The sequence below is a fragment of the Sylvia atricapilla genome, chromosome 1 (assembly GCF_009819655.1).
Source record: "Sylvia atricapilla isolate bSylAtr1 chromosome 1, bSylAtr1.pri, whole genome shotgun sequence".
NCBI lineage: Eukaryota > Metazoa > Chordata > Aves > Passeriformes > Sylviidae > Sylvia > Sylvia atricapilla.
The window spans coordinates 100,696,115-100,719,377 of record NC_089140.1 but is presented as its reverse complement, the minus strand read 5'-3'; the positions used below and the strand labels follow the sequence as shown (position 1 = coordinate 100,719,377).

Here is a 23,263-nt window from a genome sequence, read left to right as displayed (position 1 = left end):
TATGCTATTTTGGTTTTCTCTCTCCCCAGATTAGAATGATCTTAAAATTATTTCCCAAAGGAAATAACTTGCTGGGCTTTTGAAATTTTAACTCGTTCTTTATCTTCAGATGGTTGTGAACAGCTTACTCCATTGATCAAAATGGTGGTAGTGTTTAACAGTTAGGTCAAGAGCATCATTATTATTAAGTTTAGGATGCATTACTCTGGGAATTGCTTCCTTCAGATAGGCATAGAAAATCGTGAAAAATCACTATTTATGGAAAGATTTTTTGAAAGTACATTCCATGTGCACATGAACAAATAGACAAAGTAAGGGAACAGAGATGACTAATATGAACTATGACTAATAAGCCTCTAGATGTCAAACACAGCCCAAGCTGCTATTCAAAAAGAACACATTCAAAAGGTTTGGAATGATAATCCAAAGAAAAGTAAAACATATTTACCTCCAAACCAAACTTGTAGAAGAAGTAGTTTATGAAATACTTGACACAGTTTACAAGTCCATCATCCAGATGTGCTCTTGTAATATCATGGAAAATGGTTTTAGTCACAGGTGCGGTGAGGTTATTTCGACATCTGTAGTATTCTTGGTGACGGTAGATTGTAACTTCAAAAGCCAGAATAGCCAGCATCAGTAAGTTATTCTATAGGAGACAATCAGGAGAGTATTAAGTGAAAGTCAAAACCACAAGAAGCTATAAAATTTTTCTGATAAGCATAAACCCATTAATACTCAAACTGATGTTATGACTGAGGATTTCTGCATTCCAGAATGCACTGGCACCTCTCCCCAGCTACTGTGATTGAAAAAAATGAAGCCAATTCTTGGATTTTGATTAATCATACAGACATCCAAATAAAGACATCTATATAAAAACTTTAATTTAAAAATACTATAATAAAAACTAGTTGTGGAAATAAAGGGAAGGAAAAAGGCATTGACCCATCCACATGCCCTCTCATATTCCATAGCCTCTCGTAAGATACCATGTTTTGTTTTGCAGGAGACAGAAGATACAAAATCCACAAAATTCATCTGCAGAGGTTTAGCTGTCAAGCACTAACTTTCCAAAACCAGGATGCTTGGTAGAGCAAATTTAACCTGGGCACTCTTTCACAGGAACAGTCTATCTGCTAGTCTTCTATCAGGTACAGCTTCTTCTGTCCCAAAGCCAGATTGACTAGGATGCAGTCAAGGGTGGCTATGAATTGATTTTTTACTTCTCTCAGGAGGGAGATCTGCCCCATGCTCAATAGAAGAGAGGTACTAACTAACTCCAAAAGCTGGTTAAAAAGACCAGCTTTGAGAAAGTCCCTCAGGGAAGTCATAACTGAAGGAACTCAAGCAGAAGTGTCAAACTCTAGATCTCTGTTCTCTGAGAAATACTTGGGACAAGAATCTCTTGAAACAGGGGCCATTGTGATTTTTTATATTTTCTGACAACCTTAAACTGCATATATAAAATGATGGAAATTGTTTAAATTAATAAGAGATGTGGTTTTCCCCAGGACTTGGCACATTTTCACTGCAAGTAAAGTTTTTTAATCAAGACAGGAATAATAAAACATTGCTCACAGGCATCAACCAAAACCAAGAAGAAAAACAAAAGACATCCATTTAGTAGTGTTTGAATAAATGATTCTTTTAACTCGTTATCTTTTCTAAACTGTGGCTAAGGAATAAGCACTCACAAAAATTAACTTCTAGCACACACTGTCATTCAGGGCAATTACTCCAATTAGACCCATCAGTCCTTTGGTACCTGAATGCCATGTACCTCTTAATTACTTAGAGTTCTTAAATATCACATTTTTTAAAGAGCTTTTAACAGATGGTAGAGTCCAAAGTGATAATTCTACATGAATGAATAACTTAATTGATACTGAATCCCTTCTGGAAATGTTCTGTGTAACAGATGTGGTTTTCTGTTGCCTCTTTTCCTCTGTACATCCCCTATTACAATGCTTTGCATTACGGTTGCTGGGTTTTTTTGTGTGACAGATTATTTATTTCAAAGACAATACTACTTTCATCACAAATAAAAAATATCTGAATACAGATAACAAAGAAGTTACCCTTAAGTACACAAGAAGAGGATAGGACTTTCTCAATCCAACCCACTCTGCAGGATCAACTGGCCCACTGTAGAGCACTGAGGTTTTCAGTTCTTCTAAATTGACCTTAGTTTCATTTTCTCCTGGCTAAAAAGAAAATGCAACAGTTATAAAACACGACTTTAAGACTGGTTGTGAAGGCTATGACAATCAACAGTAATGCATCAGGTGAACTGTTATTTTTGTATTTTATATGCTTCCTTTTGCTCTCCTTCACTGAAGAAGACAGCAGTCAAACCTTTTTAATATGCATTTCTACTCACCAATGTACAGTTACTGGAAAAAGTCTTGGGATCAATAGATGCGAGCTGGTACAACATTTTGCAGACAATAATCACACATGTCCAAACAGTGCAGATACTTGATGCCAGTGGGCGAAACTGAGCATATGGTAAAGCAAGAGCCCAGGCAATTAAAAACACAAAGTTAAACAGAGACACCTGAAAACACAAAAACAGTACAGAAATTACACAGAGTAACAGAAGAACTGAGGAAGTTTGACCTTTTCCACAGCAGGTAAAAAAAAACGGATCATTCAAAAGAAAGGGAGATGCAGAAACTGAGGAAAATACTGGGGAAAAAAGTCACAACAATACCCACAATAACACAGACACACAGTAGTAAATGAAGAAGGAAAAACTTTACTGTTGGTTTAGAAAGGAATTAACCACCAACGTAATATTGATACTACTAGATCCACAAAACTCCATATCTTCCTTATCAACAGATGTGAAATACAAAGGACCACATGCAGCTTCTGCTGCTTTAGTACACATGAAACAAAGAATGGATGGCCCAGATCCATGTGTCTGTACAACTGACTTTCATCCTCTTGACTTCTCCCCTACAAAAAAAATGTGAGAAAATTGATATTTTCTTTGTTTTTAGTGAATCTTGTCTTATTACCCTGTTCAAGAAATGGCTATATCACATGGAGAACTCACATTGCCCACACCAAAAGCACAGCTGAAAGTGTTGCTGCCTTTTTCCTTACGCATAGTTCCACATTCTTGTTCCTTAAGCACCAGACCAAGTTTAAGTAATTTTCCTACATGTACCTTCCCAGTCCTTTTCTATACCTTCCATCCTTGGATGATGCCCTGTTGGGGGTTAGGTTTGTCTGTTCTTTCACTCTAAAGAATTTTTTTCCCATAAGTTACCAAGGTAACCAAGTGTTGGATACTTAAGAGTACTTAATTACAACGAAGAGGTGGCTGAAACCCGGTTGGGGAGATCTGTCTTTGTTTCTTTATCTGTTAGGGAGGGGTTAACTGCCTTCTTTGATAAGAAGCCAGCTGTTAAAAACCGGGTGGAGAAGTGTTGCTTATCTCTGCTCAGATGTGGCAGTGCTGCTTATCTCTGTTCCTTCTTCCAGTACCCCCATGGGAATACCTTCTGTTAATGGGCCCTTAAAGCTCACCAATGGCATGACACATTACATCATCCCATTTTAAGATGCTCTACCCAGGGAGAAGGAGCCAAACCATCTTCACCTAGATAAAAAGGGGCGAAAAGTGTCACCAGACATCCAGTGTTCCCAAGGGACTCCAAAGGAAGACTGGACCCACCTCTGGACCCTTGGCTCCACAGGACCATCGCTGCTTCCAAAAGGACCACATCTGCCACTCTAAAAGGGCTTACTTTTGGACTGTTTCAAACACCCTGACCAACAGGGGGTCAGGTTGTATTTCTGACTCTTTCAGAGTTTTCTAGGATCTCTTATTTGTTTGTTTGCTTGCTTGCTTATTCTTCTGTATGACAGCATTTGTATTTTTAATATCCCTAGTAAAGAACTGCTATACCTATTCCCAAAATCTTTGCCTGACAGCCTTTTAATTGAAAATTTATAATAATTTGGAAAAGAGGAGGAGAGGGGCTTACATTCCAACAGAAATTCCAATCTTCCCTGGCAGATACCTGTCTATCTAAGCCAAGACAGTGCCCACAGACAGTTTGAGCAGGGGAGGGGTTATGTCTCTTAAATCCAAGAACTGGAGTAATAAAGTTTCTATGTCTGCAGAGAAGGTGGAGGCTGAGACTCTTGAAACAGAGAGAATGTGGAAGATGTCAAGACAGGTTCCCAGCAGGTGAACAAACCCAGCTGGATCTCATAATTTCAGTGAGGTCTGACAGGAGGAAGCCCTCTTCCTAAACTTGGGTGTGTTACCACATGGCGGATGCTGACGGGTCTTCACAGCGTGTAAGAGTTTGACAGTGGGTGTTTACTTGCCTCTTTCACTGTGACCCAGATGATGTAAGAGGAAACAATTTTGATGATGTGCAACTCCAACAGCCACCACACGAAGACTTGCATCTTGTGAAAATACTCCAGGAATTTCAAAAACAGCACTGTAAGGCGGTCGATCACCAGATGCCATTTGTTCCTTAAGTCTGCAGGAATGGTCAAGCAGAATCATTGTAAGGACAAAAACAGAACGTCTCTGTGAAACGGAATATTCCACTAGACAACAACGATCTTTCTGCTTCTCTTCCAAGCCTTAGAGTAAGACAAGATGGACGATAAAGGTACAGCTCAGTGGTCAACTAAAAATGGGGCTGAAGCCCACTTAGCTGGGGTGCTTTCCCTTCTGATCCACATTCCCTGGAAAGATTCCATGCTTCAAAAGCAGCAGTGGTGGCCTCCCTTGCCAATTTTGCTTTTATTCCTCTCATCAGAGCTCTTTTTGGACTCTTGTCCTCCAGTATTTTTGGACCTAAGCTTAGAGATCTCACTCAGGAACTAATTCCAGCCCTGGTCCTTTTCCAGCTCAGAAAAATAAAATTTATTTTTGATGCCTGGAAGCTATGGACCCAGCCTGTTTTCAGAAAGCACAGGCTACTATAACGACTCAGAAAGCTTTTCAGCCAGACTGGAAGAAATCCACGCACACTAGGACTTGGATTCCTGTCACAAGGGTTTAGACAATTGTACCATAGATATCTTCAGATGTCAGAGTTATCTAAACTGCCTTGAAAACAGCACAGCCTCTGAGAGTGTGAGCTGTGTCTTCACAGGACATCTAAATCAAGAAAGGCAAACTGTAGCCCAATCAAATATTTCCCTCAGTTGAAAAAGCTTTATCAAGTGGAGATCATGAGGGTGGGTGAAAGTATCCCCTCTCAGGGGTGTTTAGCTGAAAAAGCCATCCTGCCAAATAGAACTCCAGTGAGCAAGCTTGTGGCATCACCTGTTACATGTGAGTGTACATGACAATACATTTGCTGAGCAGTGCCCTCTAAGTGATGATGTTGCTTGTGGGCTGGCTGTAAAACTGTTTCATCTGGCTGGTACATATTAGTATAGAGTTTTCACACTCTATTTGGGGTTTCAGATGCATTTTGGAGATTAGGAAGGATTTTGCATGCTGTGAGAACATTCTTACACTTTATATCAGAGATGGAAACATTTGCAAGTGATACCAAAGTACCTCACTGTCTAAGCTGGTAAAAATGCCAAGGAGTTATCACCTTCTTTATGAAATTATTTCAAATTATCACTTTATTTTATATGTAAAGCACACCAAGATGGTTACTCCATGCACATTTGTGTGAAAAAGCAGACTTCTGGAACACCTCACAAACAAATTCTGGTATTATCCTTTGCCTTTTTTCTCCAAACACAACTTAGAAAATCCTAATAAAAATGCTGAGTGATGTGAATTCTCTAAGCACGTAATTAAACTCGAGAAATTAAATAAGCTACAAAACTCTAATCTTACATGTTTTCATAAGCACAAAGAGAAAATTTAAGAGAAATCTTTATGGAGTTAGATGTTTTCACTCATTTTTTCATTGCATTTGTTTTCATTTGCAGTGTTGCATCATGCAAGATGTGTCCAGACAGTCCCAGTTAAGTGGAGCAGGCAGATTAGGTGCTCTGTCTTAAGCATTTAGGGACATGGTTTAGTGGTGGATATGGCAGTGCTGGGTTAATGATGGGATTCAATGGTCTTAAAAAGTCTTTTCCAACCTAAATGATTCCCTGATTCCCTAGGGCTGCTAAGCCTGATGTGCTACCATTTTACCTTGACAAAGATTGTCTCTCTATTTAGGTATCACAGTCCTGTGAATATTGTAAATTTGTAGTAACACCCTTTCCAAAGAGCTTCCTTGGGTGTTAAAGGCTTTTTCCCAGTTTCACTTTTAGCTCATACTACAAACTGAGTTATGGTAGTAATTCATTTTAGGAGTTCATATTAACAATATCAAGGATGACAGTATAAGCCATACCCATGTCTGCCCTTAAGCTTTTTTATGTTCATCTGGCATCAATTACACATTCCATATTCAGAAGTGAAAAGCATGACACTAATGTGCACATAAATAATGAAGCAAAGCCATTGAGACTTCTGGGGAGGGGGTGCCTTGAAAGCATGCAGTATGAGATATTAAATATGTATGTGTATTATTTTCTCTGTTGTAAGGAGATTTCACTCTATAGAAGTACTTAGGACTTGGGCTAGCATCCAAATAATCTAACCCGGACCACCTAGAAGAAATGGGCACTGGGTTTCTTTTGGTTTCTTCCTCTCAGCATCCTACAGTACAATTTTTCCCAAGCAGAGCCTGTTGCCTGTTGAATAATTGACAAGTAGCCATCTGCTCAGTTCACCCTCTTTGCCACAGACTGCATGTGACACTAGAAGGAAGACATGGCATTTGAAGTTATCAGGGATGACCAACAACATATCACCTGTTGATACTATTATTTAAGACTGAGGAAGGAAAAATTTGCATTCTACAGAGCTTACCCGTAGCTTCTTCTTCCTCTGATTCATTGTCTTCATTGTCATCATCACTATCATCGTCATCTTCTTTATCTTCATCCTCCTTCTCTTCTTCTTTTTCTTTTTTGACCCTCCCTTTCCCTCCCTCCCCCTCTGGCTCTTCCATTCTTTTCTCACCAGCCTCTTCCAACATTTTATCTTCATCCTTTTCTCTTCTGGCTGTTAAATTCATCATAGTTAAGTCAGGCAGGCTTCCATCTTGGTGCACCAGTCTGTTGGTAAACAGTAGCATATCAGCAAACTGAGGAGTAATGACATTGAAGTATTTTTCTTTTTCAAATTGTATAATTAGAAAAAAATAAACTGTTCATGGAAAATGCCATAGAAGTAGAAAAGTTAATGATTCTGGTACTCTCTTCAAACACACACTGAAAATTGAGTCATTGGAATGTATTAGTAACTACTTCTCACTGAGATACTAATGGTTAGTTAGTAATGAGTGGTATTGACACTTAAACTTGACATTTTCCCCACTGGAGAAAATGGTCAGAGTTTAAGATGTAGAAGCATGAAATGACATTATTTAAGAGTAAACATTTCATGACTTCACAGGGGACTTACTCATTTTGGTGGTTTGGTATTTTTTTCTTGAGGCTGCTCAAAGTAATTGGAACAGAAAGAAAAAGGGAGATGAGAACAGAGGGGTTACAGAAGAAGGTCATTGACAAATACGTCATGCTACATCACAAGTCATAAAGCATTCTCCTACTCCATCTGCGGAAGCCTTCTGATGCCAAGGGCATGCCATCAAGACATTCATGGGGTGCTTCTACAAAGAAGCATGGATTTGCAGCACAGATGGAAAGGGGGCAACCTATTTACATCAGTGCTAAACATGGTCAATGCTGTAGCATGCTCTGAGCGATGCAGCTGAACCATCACAAGTATCTGACCTATCACTGTAAATGCATTTCCACCTTCCTCCAATTAAAAGATGCACCTGGAAAGCCAAGGAATTTGCAATTTTTCCTCCAGCTATAGTTTTGGGAACAAACAAAAGCAAGAATTCCATGGCTGCACCTTCAGAAGATTTTGTAATATCTGTCTTTGATAGCACCATTCATTCTCTCTTTGCCACATCTAACAGAGAACATTTCTTTAATTTATAATTGTTTCCATCTAAACCTACCAGTAAGTTTCACACTACCAAAATTGGGATACGACTGATTTAATACAGAAATTATATTTCTCTAGTGCCATGGTGACTTTTTTTCCCCTGAGATCATTCAGTATATATATATTCTTTACTAAAGAAAATAAATATTTTCTTAGGGTTTTTCTTTTTCTCCAACAGCTGTGCAGTTGGGACTCACCTTCCATAGTTGCAGAAAACCCAGTTTCCCTTTGAATGTGACTCCCTGCAATGAAGTCTCCCTTTGGCAAGTGTATGATTAGATCATTAAATGTTTGGTTATGCTATTGAAATTACTACACACAGCATACTTTCAAGCACCTGTAATGCTGTTCTAATATGCTGTAGTACCATTGCAGGGATTTATTTTTCTTGATGTGAATTTTAGGATTTTTACTCTTCAAGAAACTAAAAATCTATTTCTTTTTCTGATCATTAAAAATTAGGACAATAGGCTAGGCATGTAATTAAAAAAATTCAAAAAAGCAGAATTATTTTTCAATATTTTGGAGCTGCAGTTTCTACAAGATGGAAACTCTGGTGTCTCAAATGAAGGAAAAACTACAGAAATCTGACTAAAAAATCTTGAAGTAGAAATACCATGCTAGTTGTCAAAAAGCATAAAAGGTGGTTTGAAACTAGAAGTTTAACAAGACATTCAAACACAAAAAATATCAAGTCATAAAGTTTAATCACATTTTAGCCACATTCATGACTAAAATTCCTCATCATGGGTTGGGCAATGAACCTGAGTGTCTAATAACCTGAAAAAAATATTATAGTCAAGAATTTATTCAGTAGCTTTGGCTACTGAAAATAGAATCATAAAATAGTTTTGGCTGGAAGGGACTTGAAAGTATCCACCCCCACTGCCATGGGCAGGGGCATCCACAACCTCCCTGGACAACCTGTTCCAGTGTCTCACCACTCAACAAAGAATTTCTTCCTAATACCTAACAAACTTATTTTTCAGAAAAACCAATAAACTTAAAGTTCCCCATTTTCACTTTGTGCCCATTATTCCTTGTCCTGTCATGACAATTCCTGATGAAAAGTCCCTCTCCAGATTCCCTGTAAGCCCCTTTCAGATACTGTAAAGTTGCTGTGAGGTCTTCTCTTCTCTAGGCTGAACAGCCCTAGCTTTCTCAGCCTGTCTTTGGAAGGGAGGTGCTCCAGTCCTCTTATCAACTTTGTGCCTCTACTCTGGACTTGCTCCAACAGTTCCAGGCCTTCTTATGTTGGAGATCCCAGAGCTGGATGCAGCACTCCAGGTGAGGTCTCACCAGGGCAAAGCAGAGGGGTAGAATCACCTCCTTTGACCTGCTTACCATGCTCCTTTGGATGCAGACCAGGAATCCATTGGCTTTCTGGGCTGTGAGTGCATGCTACCAGCTCATGGTGAATTGTTCATCAACCATCACACCCAAGTCCTTCTCCTCAGGCCTACACTCCATCACTTCTCTGCCCAACCCATAGGTGTGTCTGGGATTGTCGCAACCCGGGTGTAGGAGCCCGCAGTTTGCTTTGCTGAACCTCATGAGGTTTGCATGGGTCCACCCCCTGAGTGTGTCAAGGTCCCTCTGAATGCCATCCCTTGCCTCCAGTGTGTTGACAGCACCACACAGCCTGGTGTCCTCAGCAAACTTGCTGAGGGTGACACTGAGCCCACTGTCCATGTCACCAAGAAGAAGGTTGAATGGTCTCAGCCCCAGTACTGGTGTTGAGAGACACTACTTGTCCCTGGTCTCATGAACAATGAGCCACTGACCAAGTCAGTGTGGCCACCCAGACAATTCTTTATCAACCAAGGGGTCCATCCATGAAAACCATGTCTCTCCAATTTGGAGACAAGGATATCATATGGGATAGTGTCAAACACTTTGCGTAAGTCCAGGCAGACAATGTCAATTGCTCTGCCCCTATTTATCAATGCTGTACCCTTATCATAGAAGGTCACCAAACTTGTCAGGCATGATTTGCCCTTAGTAAAGCCATGTTGGCTGTTACCAATCATCTTTTGGGACTCTGATTATTTTCATATCTAAGTCACAGATCAGCTAGCATATACACTAAAAGGATATTCAAATCTCTATAAAGTGATTAAACATCAATGTTCCCTAAAATGACATAACTAACTTATATTTACCTGCAACTCTAATAAAATACCAAGAGGAAGGTTGTGTATAAAAAAGAGAGAATGAATTTTCACTTCATTTCAAATGTTGTAGAAATCCCTGGTTACTATAAACCATCAGAGCTCATTTAAAAGGCAATACACCATGAAATGAAAGTAACCATAAAATCAGACAGGTTTTGTATGCATGCAATTGCATTGATTTTTATGAGGTATCTTCCCAAGTGACTTTTATAATGAAAAAATCTACATTCACACTAGTGTAAATCAAGGATTTAATGACTTACCTCAGTGTAAATTGGACAGAAACACAGTAACTCTGTAAGATTTGGTATGAGTGGGCTCATCCTTCTTTTATTCATATAATTCCCACTTGTGTTCGGGAGATCCAGGAGGCAAATGGGGTTATAAAGACTGGTACATGTAATATATATACCTGATAAAGCCTCAGTATGAGTTTGGTTTTCAATAGGCTTAGTTTTATTGGCATCAATAGGCTTGAGCATTGGATCATGTGCTTAGGAGATCCAAGGATAGATAAAAAGCCCTGCCCGCTGTTCAGAAAGCTAGTCTTCTTGGAATCTTTCTTCCAAAACTTCTATATGTAATGCTAGGGTTGTTTTTCCAATTTCTTTTTTTTTTTTTTCCACTACGAGATCACATTCTATTGTAACTGACAACACTGACCTATTAAGATATAAAAACTTAACTAGTTCAGAATTTTTAAGACAAGCTACCCATACATCTTCACAGCTAGTGAGATATGACTTCATCGTTGGAAGCCACATACTGGTGGGAAATTACCCCAAATAACATAAAGGCATTGTGTCTGATACTAAGGAAGAGAAATAACTAAATCATAATGCAGGCAACAAGCCTTGAAGGTACACCCACTACTGCTCTTAGCTGAGAGGATTTCTTACTCTCAGGTTCATTAAATAGGGTATCAATAATGAGTAGTGTACCAATAGATCTAGTTTTTGGCAAAAAAGCAATTTCAGTGGCACTTAAAATAAGGCATGTGTCACAGGTCCTTGCTGGATTCCTAGCACTTTTATCTATTTGTAATTTATTAGAGCAGAAGATTAATTAATTGAATGCATTATTAAGCATCTTTTGTCTTTATCTGTGATATTTTTTTGCCGTTTATGAATTTCTTGAAACTTTCTGGCTAAAAGAAGTTCTCCAGTACCTTTCATGCAAAGCCTTAAGAACAGATGGCTTCCTGCTCTGCAGAAAAGTAGTGACCCACCTCCTGAACATTTGGTCTCCAAGACTCCAAGTGAACCCACAGTGCCATACCTCTACTGGCAGGATCTTGAGTGCCTTTTGAGGCCTTTAAGGGGATATGCTGCTTGACTCCAAGCCCTGTTGGGGTATGTGGACAGGCCAGGAAGCCTCAGTGCAGAGGGTCCCTCTCCTTTCATTGGGTGCCTCCATGCTGAGGCTTGCACTGCTGTGCTGAGGCTGCACGGCAGCTGAGTCTGTGGCTCCCTGACCCCAAGCCTGACATGCAGACTGACACCCTGCCTGCACTGCAAACTTGGCTTATCTCCATGGACTCACTGGGGCCCCACCAGACTGTGGCTGACCCTCTTCCTGATTCCAGATCTGATCCTAACCCTCAGTTGTTGGTCCATGTTCCTGACTCCCCTAGGTAAAAGCCCAGCCTTGCCTCCTGGCCATGCCCCTAAGCTTGTCTGCCTTAGCCATGGTGCTTGCCCTCACCACTCCCTAAACACAGGCTTTCTGTAGACCACAATTCCAGCTTTGGTGAACTTTTAAGAACGGTGACTCAACTATGTGATGACATTTGAAGAAGGAGCATGAACATGACTCATAAACTGACTTCTTTTTAGAGCAGGTAGTCACAAATATCTAAACAATGTATCTTCTTGGTTTTTCTGTTTATATTCAGTAGTGACAACAACTCAGAAGTCCTTCTATTCACAGAGATTATTTAAAAATACCCCACATTTGTTCCAGTCAAGTATTTTGAAAGTTCTGGAAAAGCTTACAAGATGCCATTTATAAAGGGATGATCACCATGACAGTTTTTCTAGTTTGGATCCTGCAGCACCTAACTCAGCCCATGAATTAACAGCCTTAGCATGCAGTGGTTTCAGTGTTTCCTCTCCAACTCTGAATTTTCAGTCCGCACAAACTCGTAATGCATACCACATATTTAACTGAACAGGCCCTCAAGTTCCCATTCTGACACGCCTGGAGAAAGACAGGGATGTGCGTGTCTCTGTGTTTGTGTGTCTGTGTGTACGTAGGCGCATGCAGGCATGCATCTTTCCATGCACAAACAAAGGGTAGACAAACGAGCCTCCTCAACCAAATCTATTGTCTGCAGCCAATTACAAATAGCACCAATTATTCCTGCATTGAGGCATGGGCAAAGTTTAGGAGAATTCTCAGCTGGGAGAAGAAACTCAAAATGTATAAATACGCAGAAGAGGTGTTAACTGCTTCATCAGCTCAAGGAAACTGCAATACCTGAACAATGTTATCTCCCTGCTTACTTGACAGTACTGCGCAGCAAGAACATACTTTGCTTTAAGGCAACTTAGAAGTAACAAAAAAAATAAGCTGTATTGGTTTTAAAGGAAATGAAGAATTAAAGTACCCACCTATTAATTATTAGATATACACGGCCATTGACTTTGGCATGGCTATGAGGTGGGAGATGAAAGCACAAGATGAAAATGGGAAATGAATTAGAGAGAGAAAAGAAGAACATTAAATAGGAACGAACGCACTTTCCTGTCCACCAATGTGTTATGACACATTGCCATAACAATGCACACTGAAATTTTAACATACACCAGGTGTGAAAATTTTAGGAAGCTTTATAAATGCAACTCTTAAGCATTTAGATCCTGTTCAACTTTTGTCAGAACTACAGATAATTCTGATAGTCCTCAAAATGTGAGAACAGTCTTTACTGCTTTACTTAAGTAAGCCTTAGAATACCACCATTTAAAACCGTATTTTTTTCTTTTTTTAAAAAATATATGTATAGGTAATTATGGCAGAGCACCATATCAGAGAAATTATCACCTCACAGCCTTTATCTCTGCCATCCCATAATTCATGGTACAGCAAGGAAATGGGTTTGGGAAGTCCTAATCAAAGAATTTTTCTTTCTCTTGCAGATGTGAAACTGAGACACCTGATTCTGACACCTTTAGAGTGAGAAGTGCCTCAGTTTGCCAGTTCCAATGTGCCAGTTTCTGTGCCCTCTTTTTGCAGCTGGTAGACTCACTGGTACTACAATGAATGTCCACTTCCAGCATGGTATCTCAAGGCTACTTATTCCTGGCAAAAAAATGCTTGCAATGCATTAAAACATTTTGTGTCTTTACCATCAGCAGTTTCATCCCTCAAGAATAAACTGACTTTAGTCACAGTGATCCTCTTTCATGCCGACATTTGGAAAGCTGAATAATATTCCAGTATCTTTCTTGTGTAATGCAAAGATTTTCAAGTAGCGGTTTCACAAGCAAAGTGAACCCATCAAAATCCTACGAGTGCCTCAGGGTTTTTTCTTTTTATTCTGTGTCTATTGGATCACACTAGAAGGGAGGTGGAAACTTCCTATGTTACTCAGCACATGTGCAAACTTTGGGCTGCAAGAGAGCTTGCAGAGTTACTGCAAGCTGTACAGCATTCCTCCAAAAGCCTCAGCCCAGAAACATCCCCATCTCAGTTCAGACACCTATCTGGGCTCTGTTTTCAGGACTTGGCCAATTCAGAGCTGTTAACATGTACCTGCTGCTGCACAAAAGTCCACTACGGGCAAGAGAAGTTTGCTCACACACCATTACAAAAGCGCCCTTGAATCTACCATCACATTTAGCAATTCAACAAGAGCAGCGGGTGAGTTATTACACAGAGAGATATTTAAAAGTTAAGTTTAATACCCCCCACATCTTTATTGGGAAATTTTACCAAGTTTGATCTGTTCTGGTCTTAGCAACTATTTAAATGCAGAAACTGGTAGCATTCCATGAAACTGGAGCTTATTCTCATGGCACAAACTTGTACCATACACTGTGAAGTAGCTTTATATCAAATTGAATGTATGTAAAATATCTGAAATGCTTTGTAAATCTTGCATAACCTAGAACATAATTCCCTATTAAGTAACTGGCACTATTCCATAACACCCTGTGGTCTATGTGGTGTTATGCAGCTAGTCCCCATTCACAGAAGAGCAGCTGAGATACAGTTATCACTAGACAGGTGAACATTCTAAAAGTAGGGTCTAAATCAGTTGTTTTCTTCAAAGAATGAATGTAATTGTCATTGCATAATATAACACTGTACTACAAAACCATTTCTCTCTCATACTCCTGGCTCAGGATCCTAGGCAGATTGTTTTTTATGCAGGAAAATATGTAAGAATTGAACACTGGAAAAGTGATGCCCCAGATTCATTAAAAATGCTAATAAACATCTGGATTAAATCACCAAATGTCCAGCATAGCCAAGGGTCAGTACTACAAAAAGTAACCACAAATTCGGAATCTTTACATTTCTGAGGTACAACTTCAAAACGAGGCCTAACTGTTCAATGCAAATGTGGTGTTTTCCACAGATCTCCCAATCTTCATGTGTGCCTCAAAATGGATGTTGAAAAAAAAACCAGAAGTGACCCAAAATAAAAACTGTATTTCTTATTACTAACAGGAACACACATACAAAAGGGCACACATAGTAATTAAGCACCTAATTCCTATTAAAGGTCAAAGCCAATGAATTAAATACATAAATGCCATTAGTACCTCTGAAAATGTACCCTAAAATGAAAAAGTTTGGTGTGTAGGGGAAAATGGGGAGAGACAGATATTTTGGTTGTAGTGGGGTGCTGGATACTGTGCTTTTTTTTTTTAAGCCATGTATTCATAGCAAAGGCAAGTAACATCTGCTGAAAAGTGAGCATTACAAGATAGTCAGAAACAGCATCTCCATACAGATAATCAATAGTTCCATTTACTTTGCTTCTTTACCTGTAAATAGTGTTGTCCTGTTTGCTGGTTACAGCTTTTAAATCAGTGATCTGGAGAAACCGATCATGGAAATAGTGAAGGTGTAAGATACACACCAGTAGGAAGGAGGTAGGGATAAAGATGCGTGTGAATAAATCAGCCACAGAAAACTGTTTTAAGCCAAGGTCAGCTAGTCTGGAAAAAAAAAAAATCCGCTAAGGCATCTTTTCACACAAAATATTCTTTCCATGAGACATTACTACAAATTATTTGTAATAGGAAATAAAGGGATGGTACTTTTTACATGGCTTTGGTTTCTAAAATTCTCCCAAACTAGCAAGTTTTACAATGCAAGTATCTTATGTTCAGACTCAGTAATGTAGAGAGGTACTGTAAATGGAACAGTCTAATGAACAAACCCTGCCACAGATCTCTTGAATCAGATGAATTTTCTCTGACTGAAAGTCCTGAAATGGAAATCCATTATATTTTATACTAATACTTTCTTTCTAATTAACTAATTGATAATACTTTCTAATGTAAGTTCCTCTTGAGAAATGCCCAAATTGTCATAAGGATGAAGAAATCCAGTCCTCCTTATCAGCAGGAGAGCAGGTTCACCTTGATCAGTTCCAAACATCCTGCAGATGCAGATATCCTTAATCTTTCCCTGGATCTGGTTCCTATGGTCAGTGTGGTGAAGGGAAGTATTGGCACTGTATTGAGAACAGAAGCAATCCAAAGGCCTAAGCAGCCAATTGGAGCAAATACAACTTTAAGCTCTTCTCTTGGTCTTGCTCACTTCTATGGTTACACCAATAAATCTGTGGCTTCATAACTAAGTGCCTAAAATCAGCTATGCTGAGAATGGCTGCAGGACATTTTTCTCCCTTAAGAAGGAAGACTACTCTCAGACCTTTTCATCATACTGAAGTCAGAGATCCAAAGGTAAAAAATGAAAAATAATCAAAACCACTTACTTCTTTTCATCCAGGCCTGTCATGTTCTTCCACAACCCAGGGAATGACTCAAACTGGTATGTGTAGATGAAGATAAGTACCAACATCGTGTAAACAACCACTGACATCCAGAAGTACTTTAAAATCTTTCTCCACCATTCATAGTGTACCTGAAAATCACACACTAAAGATGCTGATACAAGCTAAAGGCAAAGACACTGGCAGAAATATTGACAACAGTGTACTGTCAAACAAGGATGAAGAACGCTATTTTTCCTAGCTCGTCTGAAGGAAGCAATGATTACCCAGTGGCAGGCATAAATTTTTGAGATAGTTTTTACTCCTGATGCAAATGCATTCAAGTAAAGACTTTTGTGCAAAAATGTCTGATGAGACATGCGCCACAGACACAAAGTCAGAGACAACTTCAGTCACCTACTTTCATCACCATTAGATGATGAAAGGCCAGGAGGACATGCTCACTGGGGTGTGGAAGCCATGTGGACCAGCTGTCACAAAAACTGCTGGCTATGTAGAATGTGCATAGACTCAGAATTTTCCACAAAGGTTCCAAAGCTTATGGTGAAGTGGCATGGCAGAGTAGAGGTGTGCATTTTATCTAATTTAGATGCACTTTGCCTGTCATTATAACCAAAAAATAGAGGAAAAATTAGTCTTAATACCTTCAAATGGTCTTATTCTATTGTGTCTAGCTAAAGAACAAAGTCATTGTTCATGAATTCTATTAGGAACTACTTTATTACCAAGATAAAATGCAAACAGTTCTATTCAAGGATAAAATACAGTTAACACAGTTCTCCCTTACCTGGTAGAGGGCCACACAGAAGAGGAACAGTACCATGTAGATGATTTTGTACATGACAATTGTACCCTCAAAGCTGACAAAGAAGAACATGCCCCCACAGACGTAAATCCAGTACTTGATTAACATAGCCATCACCAGGTTCCCCAAGACTTTCATAATATCCTGTTCATCCTCCTCCTCCTCTCCCTCCTCCTCCTCTTCCTTCTCCTCTTCCTGTTCTTCTGACACTTCTCCCTCTTGAGACTCCTCTTCTGCAAATACAGAGTCACATTTGGCCTGTCTCTTCTGGGGACTTTTAGTAAGAATCTGAATGTGTGGAAAGTAAAATCTCTGCACACAACACAGAAACTTAAAATTCAATGTTCACAAGAGACTGTAATTCCTAATCATGCATGCCTCCAGAGCAAGGAAAAGGGTCTTAACTTCATATGAGCTTAAACCTGCTGCTGGAGCCATAGGGCACACGCTATACATCCGAACCAGACACCCATCTTTGCTTCATCTGAAATGCCAGCAGTTGTAGTGGAAAATCAGAGTCTAAGGGTTGCATAATGGATAACAGCTAAAACACTTTCCATGGCAATGCTTATACTCTCAAGTAAGCAACCTTTTAAACTGGAAAACAAAGAAACCAGAAACCTCTCATCTTGAGTTTAAACTCTCATCTCGAGTTCGAACCTCTCAGCTGAGGTTTTGTCCTTTGTCCTTGTCCTTAATATTGTTTACCTCCAAAAACCACAAGCAAGGGAAAATGTTAACATAAACCCAAAAAAGCTTAAAAAATATAAATGCTGAACTAAGATATCTGTTTTTCAAAAAAATTACCACTTATCCAGTTTTTTCGTGCTGCACCTGGGCCAGAAGAGACAAGCTGCTTTAGCCCTATGGAGAGGTCAAGATTCTCCAGTTATTAACCTTATGAGGTATGCGGAGGGCAGGATAAATGTCCCCCCAGCAGCAAGTCCATGTGCAAGTATCTAGACAACAGGGCTTGCCAGAACCACAGCAGAGTTCCTTTCTTTCCCTTGAGAGTAATATTGAAATTTCACCATCAAAAGGCTTGCCCATTCCTTTTGTCCCACTCACCATCCCACCCCTTCTCAGGCTCTTGTCATGAAAATCCTTGTAGTACAGCTTTGGCATTGATCAGATGTTTTACTGAGGCAAGAACTGTAATTAACCAGAGACAGAAACACACCTCTGCTTCCAGGGCTCACTTTCTACCATTTCAGTGGCACTGAATTTTTTCAGTATAACATCCAGAGAGAGAGGACAAGGAATGTTTGGAGAAATATGTGCCCAGTAGCAAAAGAAAAAAGAGATCACTAAATTGTTAGATAAGCTGTACCTATGAAAGTAAACTTTGTTCTCAGGTGTGCTTGAGCCCCTGCATTGAAAAATATGTTTATTTTTTCCATTGAAATGTGTAGTTTAACTTCTGTGTCTGTGTAAGAGTTTATGTAACTTTCTAAGGAATTTAGCAACTTTTCCTAGGTAAACTTATCTCCTGTGGTTAAACTTTATGGCAATTAATCCCCTGCTTTGTGTTGAGAAGACAGCAGTAAAGTGATAATTTGAAAGTTCCATGATCTTTCTAAAATGAGTAATTTTATTACTTCCAATAAAGAGCATTTAATTTGAATTTCTTAAGTTCAAAAGTGTTTTATTTTTATATCTGAGAGATAGCTGCACATAGATTTTGCAATATATTTCTTAGCTAATAACAGATACCTTGCTAATTGCTTTCAGCATCAGAGAAATGAAGTAACTGGAACATCTATCATGACTTAAAGACTAAATTGGATCTGGCTTTACCTTTTTCTTCATTTTCTTCACTTCCAACTTTGACCTCAGATAAAGTAGCTTCTTTTAGCCGAAGTGCTTTCTGTTCAGTGAGGTGTTGCCTAAGCAGTAGCCAGAAAGTAATTGTGAAAAGAATCTGCAAACAAAAATCAAAACAAAACCAACAGACTAATTGTATATCCTATGTCCTACTGATACAAGCACAGGTTTTCAAAAATTTTGCATGCCTTTGTTTTCTCTGTCTCTCAGAAAATGGCAGTGATGGCACCGGTGTCAAAGTGCATCTTAGGGCAAGTTATGCTGTTTAGGAAACATCCTCCATTACAGACAACTTTGCTTCATTTGCACTTTTCCATTTCTTAAAGGTATTCACTTATTTCTACTCCATTTTATTCAGCTTTTAACTACCATCTTACAAGTTTAGGGATCTCCTTATTAAGCATTGATTAGTATAATTCCCGTTTGTTGTTTTCTTGTTCATTTTTTTACCTTTTTTTTTTTTTTTTTCAGGGAAGAAGCACATGCAAGGGTATATTGTCATTATCATGGTTTTGCATATCATAAATATTTTCATTTAGGAGGCTTGTTACTTCAGGTGCTTAAACACAGTTACTTTAAAAATCAATTTTTCTGTATGTCTTGCAGTTGCAACAGTTACAATAGTTGAGATAGCTCTTAATTATTTTAAGAGCCTCAAGGAATGATAATTCAGTTACAGCAGGATACCTTAGAAATAAATTGATCTCTTTATTAAAGATAAAGATTTCCTTATTGAAATGAAAACATTTCTGTGTTTTGCAAAAAGCTGAATTCAGCAGCTTGCAATACCAAGAGATGGATAAAATTTAGAAAACATGATGCCTGTTGTCACACACTTGATTTTATGCTTACTTTCTACAAAGTTTTTGCTAATCTCCCTTTGCAGAAGGAAACTTATTTCACTACATAGCTAGAAGAACAAAATTTCAAAGAGGAAGGAGGTAAGAGCCATATACTTTGCACACAATAGAATGACAAGGCCAGTGGTACAATGTCTTTTTTTTCTAACGCACAAGACCTCAATGGGGAAAAGGATTGCTCCCAGGAGATGGCTTTTTTATTGACACTGCTGCTAACACTGAGCCACGGCAGCCTGTGTGACTTGTCACTGCTTCCCCAGATACCTCCTGGAGCTCTGGCTTTTTGCAACACAAACCTTTGATATTGTAAAACATACTTTGATCTGCAGTGATTAGCTCTGTCTGCCCATCACATTGACTCTCTCGGTTTACTTGGCATTTTCAGAGCCAGAGATGGCTCTAAGAAAAGTCTTGAAGGCTTGCAGACCAAAGAAATACTTTTAGTCACCTTTTACAGTATAGATTTTGTCTCATTTTCAGGCCAGGAAACACATACAGCATGCAGACACTTATGCAGAAAGAATTCCAGTACTTCAGCACACTACACTTCTATTCCTCTTTCTGCAGAACACAGTATCCAGTCTTCATCTAAATTCAACTATTATTTAAAGGACTGAAAATCAGGAATAACTACTGCCCTAAAGAGAACTGATGGACAAGGCTAGCAAGCAACGGGTGCCTGAGGTGATGTGAACAAAAGGAAATACATAATCAGCAAAATAGGGCTTATGCAGGGTCACCACAAGCATATATACGCAAGGCAATTATTTCAACACAGCCTTACAGGGAAACCTGCCACATTCTTCCTGGGAAAACAGCATGTTAGGTGCCCCTCTGAAGTGCCTGTACACTAGATCCCTGCAGCATGGGGAACAAACCCAAGCAATCAGAGATCTCTGTGCATGGCTGTGGTCTTGTTGGGATGAGAGAGGCAGGGGGTGCTGCCTTGAATATTTGCAATACAGAGCTGCAGGCTCTTTAGGGAGCACAGGCCAGAAGAATGCAGAGGTGAAATAGGATTTGCACAGCAACACAGTTGGAATGCACAGACTCTGCCTGGGGATGGAGGATGGACTAGGTAATCTGGGAGGAATGCAGAGACTGGTCCTGCATGCACAGACATGGTTAGAAAAGTCAAGGTCTGAAACAGTCTGGCCAGGCATGTCAAGAGTAATAGGATTTGCTTTCTTCCTCATCAGAAAAAGGAAGGCTAGGGAAAATCTAGGCCCACTGCTGACAGGGGCTAGAGCCCTGGTGACACAGGGCATGGAAGAGGCTGAGGTACCAAATGCCTTCTTTGCCTCAGTCTTCACTAGCAAGACTGGCCTTAAGGAAATACAGTTCCTCAACACCATAGAAAATTCTGAAGAAAGGAAGAAGCTTCCTTTGGTGGAACAGGCTTGGATCAGGGAATATTTAAAGGAAGTGGGCATACATAAATGCATGGGTCCTGATGGGATGCACCCAGAAGCTGGCTGGTGTCACTAGTAGAGGTTACTCTCAATGACCTTCGATCAAATGTGGTGATGGGAGAATTGCTGAAGGAAAGCAAATGTCACTCTTATCACTCTTACAGAAGTTGAAGATGAAGGATCAAGCATGGATAACCTCACTTCAGTCCCTGGGAAGGTGATAGTGGTGAGAAGCCAGAAAAGACTTCACAGAGAAGCTGTGGATAGTCCATCATTGGAAGGGTCTGAGGTCAGGCTGGATGGAGCTTTGAGCAACCTGATCTAGTGTGATGGTAGGGGGATTGGACTAGGTGATCTTAAAAGGTCTCTGCTGACCCCAAACCATTCTGTGATTATAATGTGATGGAGGAGCTAATCCTGAAAAACACTTCCAGACAAATGAAGGATGAGAAAACCATCAAGAATAGTCAGAGTGTACTCACACAGGGGAAGTCATGCTTTACCAGCTAGATAAACTTTTATGAAAAAATGACTGACCTGATAGATGAGAGAAGAGCAGCAGATACTGTCTCTTAATTAGACTCTGGACAGAAACTGTCTCCCATAGGATGCTCAGGGAGAAGCTGATGAAGTGTAGGCTGGATGAGCAGACAGTGAGGTGAACTGAAAACTGACTGAACAGCTGAGCTCAGAGGGAAGTGATCAATGGCATAAAGTCTAGTTGGAGGTCAGTGATTAGCAATGTGCCCCAGGGATCAATACTGAACCTAGTTTCTTTTAACATCCTCATTTTTGATCCAGATGATGGGGGAGAGTGTACTCTCACTGAGTTTGCTGATAATGCACAACTGGGAGCAGTGGCTGATTCACCAGAGGGTCACACTGCCATCCAGAGGGACCCCAACAGGCTGGAGAAAGGGGCTGACTGGGATTCAACAAGGTGAAGTGCAAAGTCCTACACCTGGGGAGGAAGAACTAGCTCATGCACCATTACATGCTGGGGTCCGACCAGCTGGAGAGTAGTTTAGCAGAAACAGCCTGTGGATCCTGGTGGATAACAAGTTACAAGTAAGCCAGCAACATGCTCTTATGACAAAGAATGTTAATGGCTGCATTAGGAGGTGTTCACAGCAGGTTGAGGAAGGTGATTCTCTTTCCATCCTTCTCCTTCCCTACTCAGCACTGGTGAGGCCACAATTTGAGTGCTGTGTCCTGTTCTGCACCCCAGTACAAGAGAGATGGATGTACAGGAGAGAGTCCAGTTCAATGGCCATGAAGGGACTGAAACATCTCTCCTATGAGGAAGACAAAGCTCAGGGGGAATCTCATTCAATGTCTATAAATACCGGAGGGGAGATGCAAAGAGGCTGGAGCCAGATTCTTTTCAGTGGTGCCCAGTGATAGGTCCAGAGGCAAAAGGCACAAATTGAAACATGGGAGGTTCTCTCTGAACATTAGAAAACACTTTCTTCCCTGTAGGGTAATTGAGCAGTGGCACAGGTTGCCCCGGATGTAATGAGTTTCCACTCTTAGGGATACTGAAATGCCATCTAGGCATGGTCCTGGGCAATCAAGTCTAGATGGCTCTGCTTGAGAGCTGGACCAACGACCTCCAGAAGTCTCTTTTGGCTTCAACTATTGTGTGATTCTGTGAAAGTTATGGAGTGCATTTTATTCAGCCTAAAAAAACCCCACTAAACACCTAATGGCTTTATGGATGTGGCCAAATCACAACAACCTCCTTTCTTGACAGCATCTGGTTTTAGACAAGATATTTAATGATATAGCCAGTAAGAAATAATGTCAAAGGGAATGAAGTATTAAGACAGTTAAAATTCCTTAGAGATTTATGAAGTCATTCAAAAAATGTAGAACTTCCCTTGCAGAATCCCTTGAGTTTTATCCCTCTTACCAAACTTGCCCTACCTTTACAAGAGAAATAATACTCACTAACTTTCAAATGCATTAAAGACCCAGAAATGGTTGTCCAAACCATTGCCAACATGAAGATGATGTACAGAATCAACTTTAATTGTAATTAGGAGTCACAAGGGAAGTGATCCACTTAGCACAAGGGGAGCAGTGCCAACTAGATGCACTCCCTGACACACCCCTCTTGGGTGCTCTAGGAAAAAAACATCCTATTTTTGCTCAGTCCCTTCCCCAGGAGCAAACTTGCAGAACAAAATGCATT

The 23,263-nt window shown here is 39.9% G+C and overlaps 1 protein-coding gene across 2 annotated transcripts in view; it reads right to left on the bottom strand.

Annotated features, from left to right (window-relative positions):
- Positions 1 to 23,263, bottom strand: part of PIEZO2 (piezo type mechanosensitive ion channel component 2) — a 286,128-nt gene that overhangs the window by 64,378 nt on the left and 198,487 nt on the right. For both annotated transcript variants that reach the window (XM_066328884.1, XM_066328893.1), the window contains exons 14-24: positions 18,771 to 18,894; positions 16,956 to 17,206; positions 16,151 to 16,299; positions 15,192 to 15,365; positions 12,810 to 12,851; positions 7,469 to 7,501; positions 6,872 to 7,119; positions 4,351 to 4,511; positions 2,384 to 2,560; positions 2,082 to 2,207; positions 449 to 649 (exon numbers count right to left, since the gene is read on the bottom strand). In XM_066328884.1, coding sequence (XP_066184981.1) covers positions 449 to 649; positions 2,082 to 2,207; positions 2,384 to 2,560; positions 4,351 to 4,511; positions 6,872 to 7,119; positions 7,469 to 7,501; positions 12,810 to 12,851; positions 15,192 to 15,365; positions 16,151 to 16,299; positions 16,956 to 17,206; positions 18,771 to 18,894 — 1,686 coding nt within the window. The remainder of the gene's footprint in view (positions 1 to 448; positions 650 to 2,081; positions 2,208 to 2,383; positions 2,561 to 4,350; positions 4,512 to 6,871; positions 7,120 to 7,468; positions 7,502 to 12,809; positions 12,852 to 15,191; positions 15,366 to 16,150; positions 16,300 to 16,955; positions 17,207 to 18,770; positions 18,895 to 23,263) is intronic.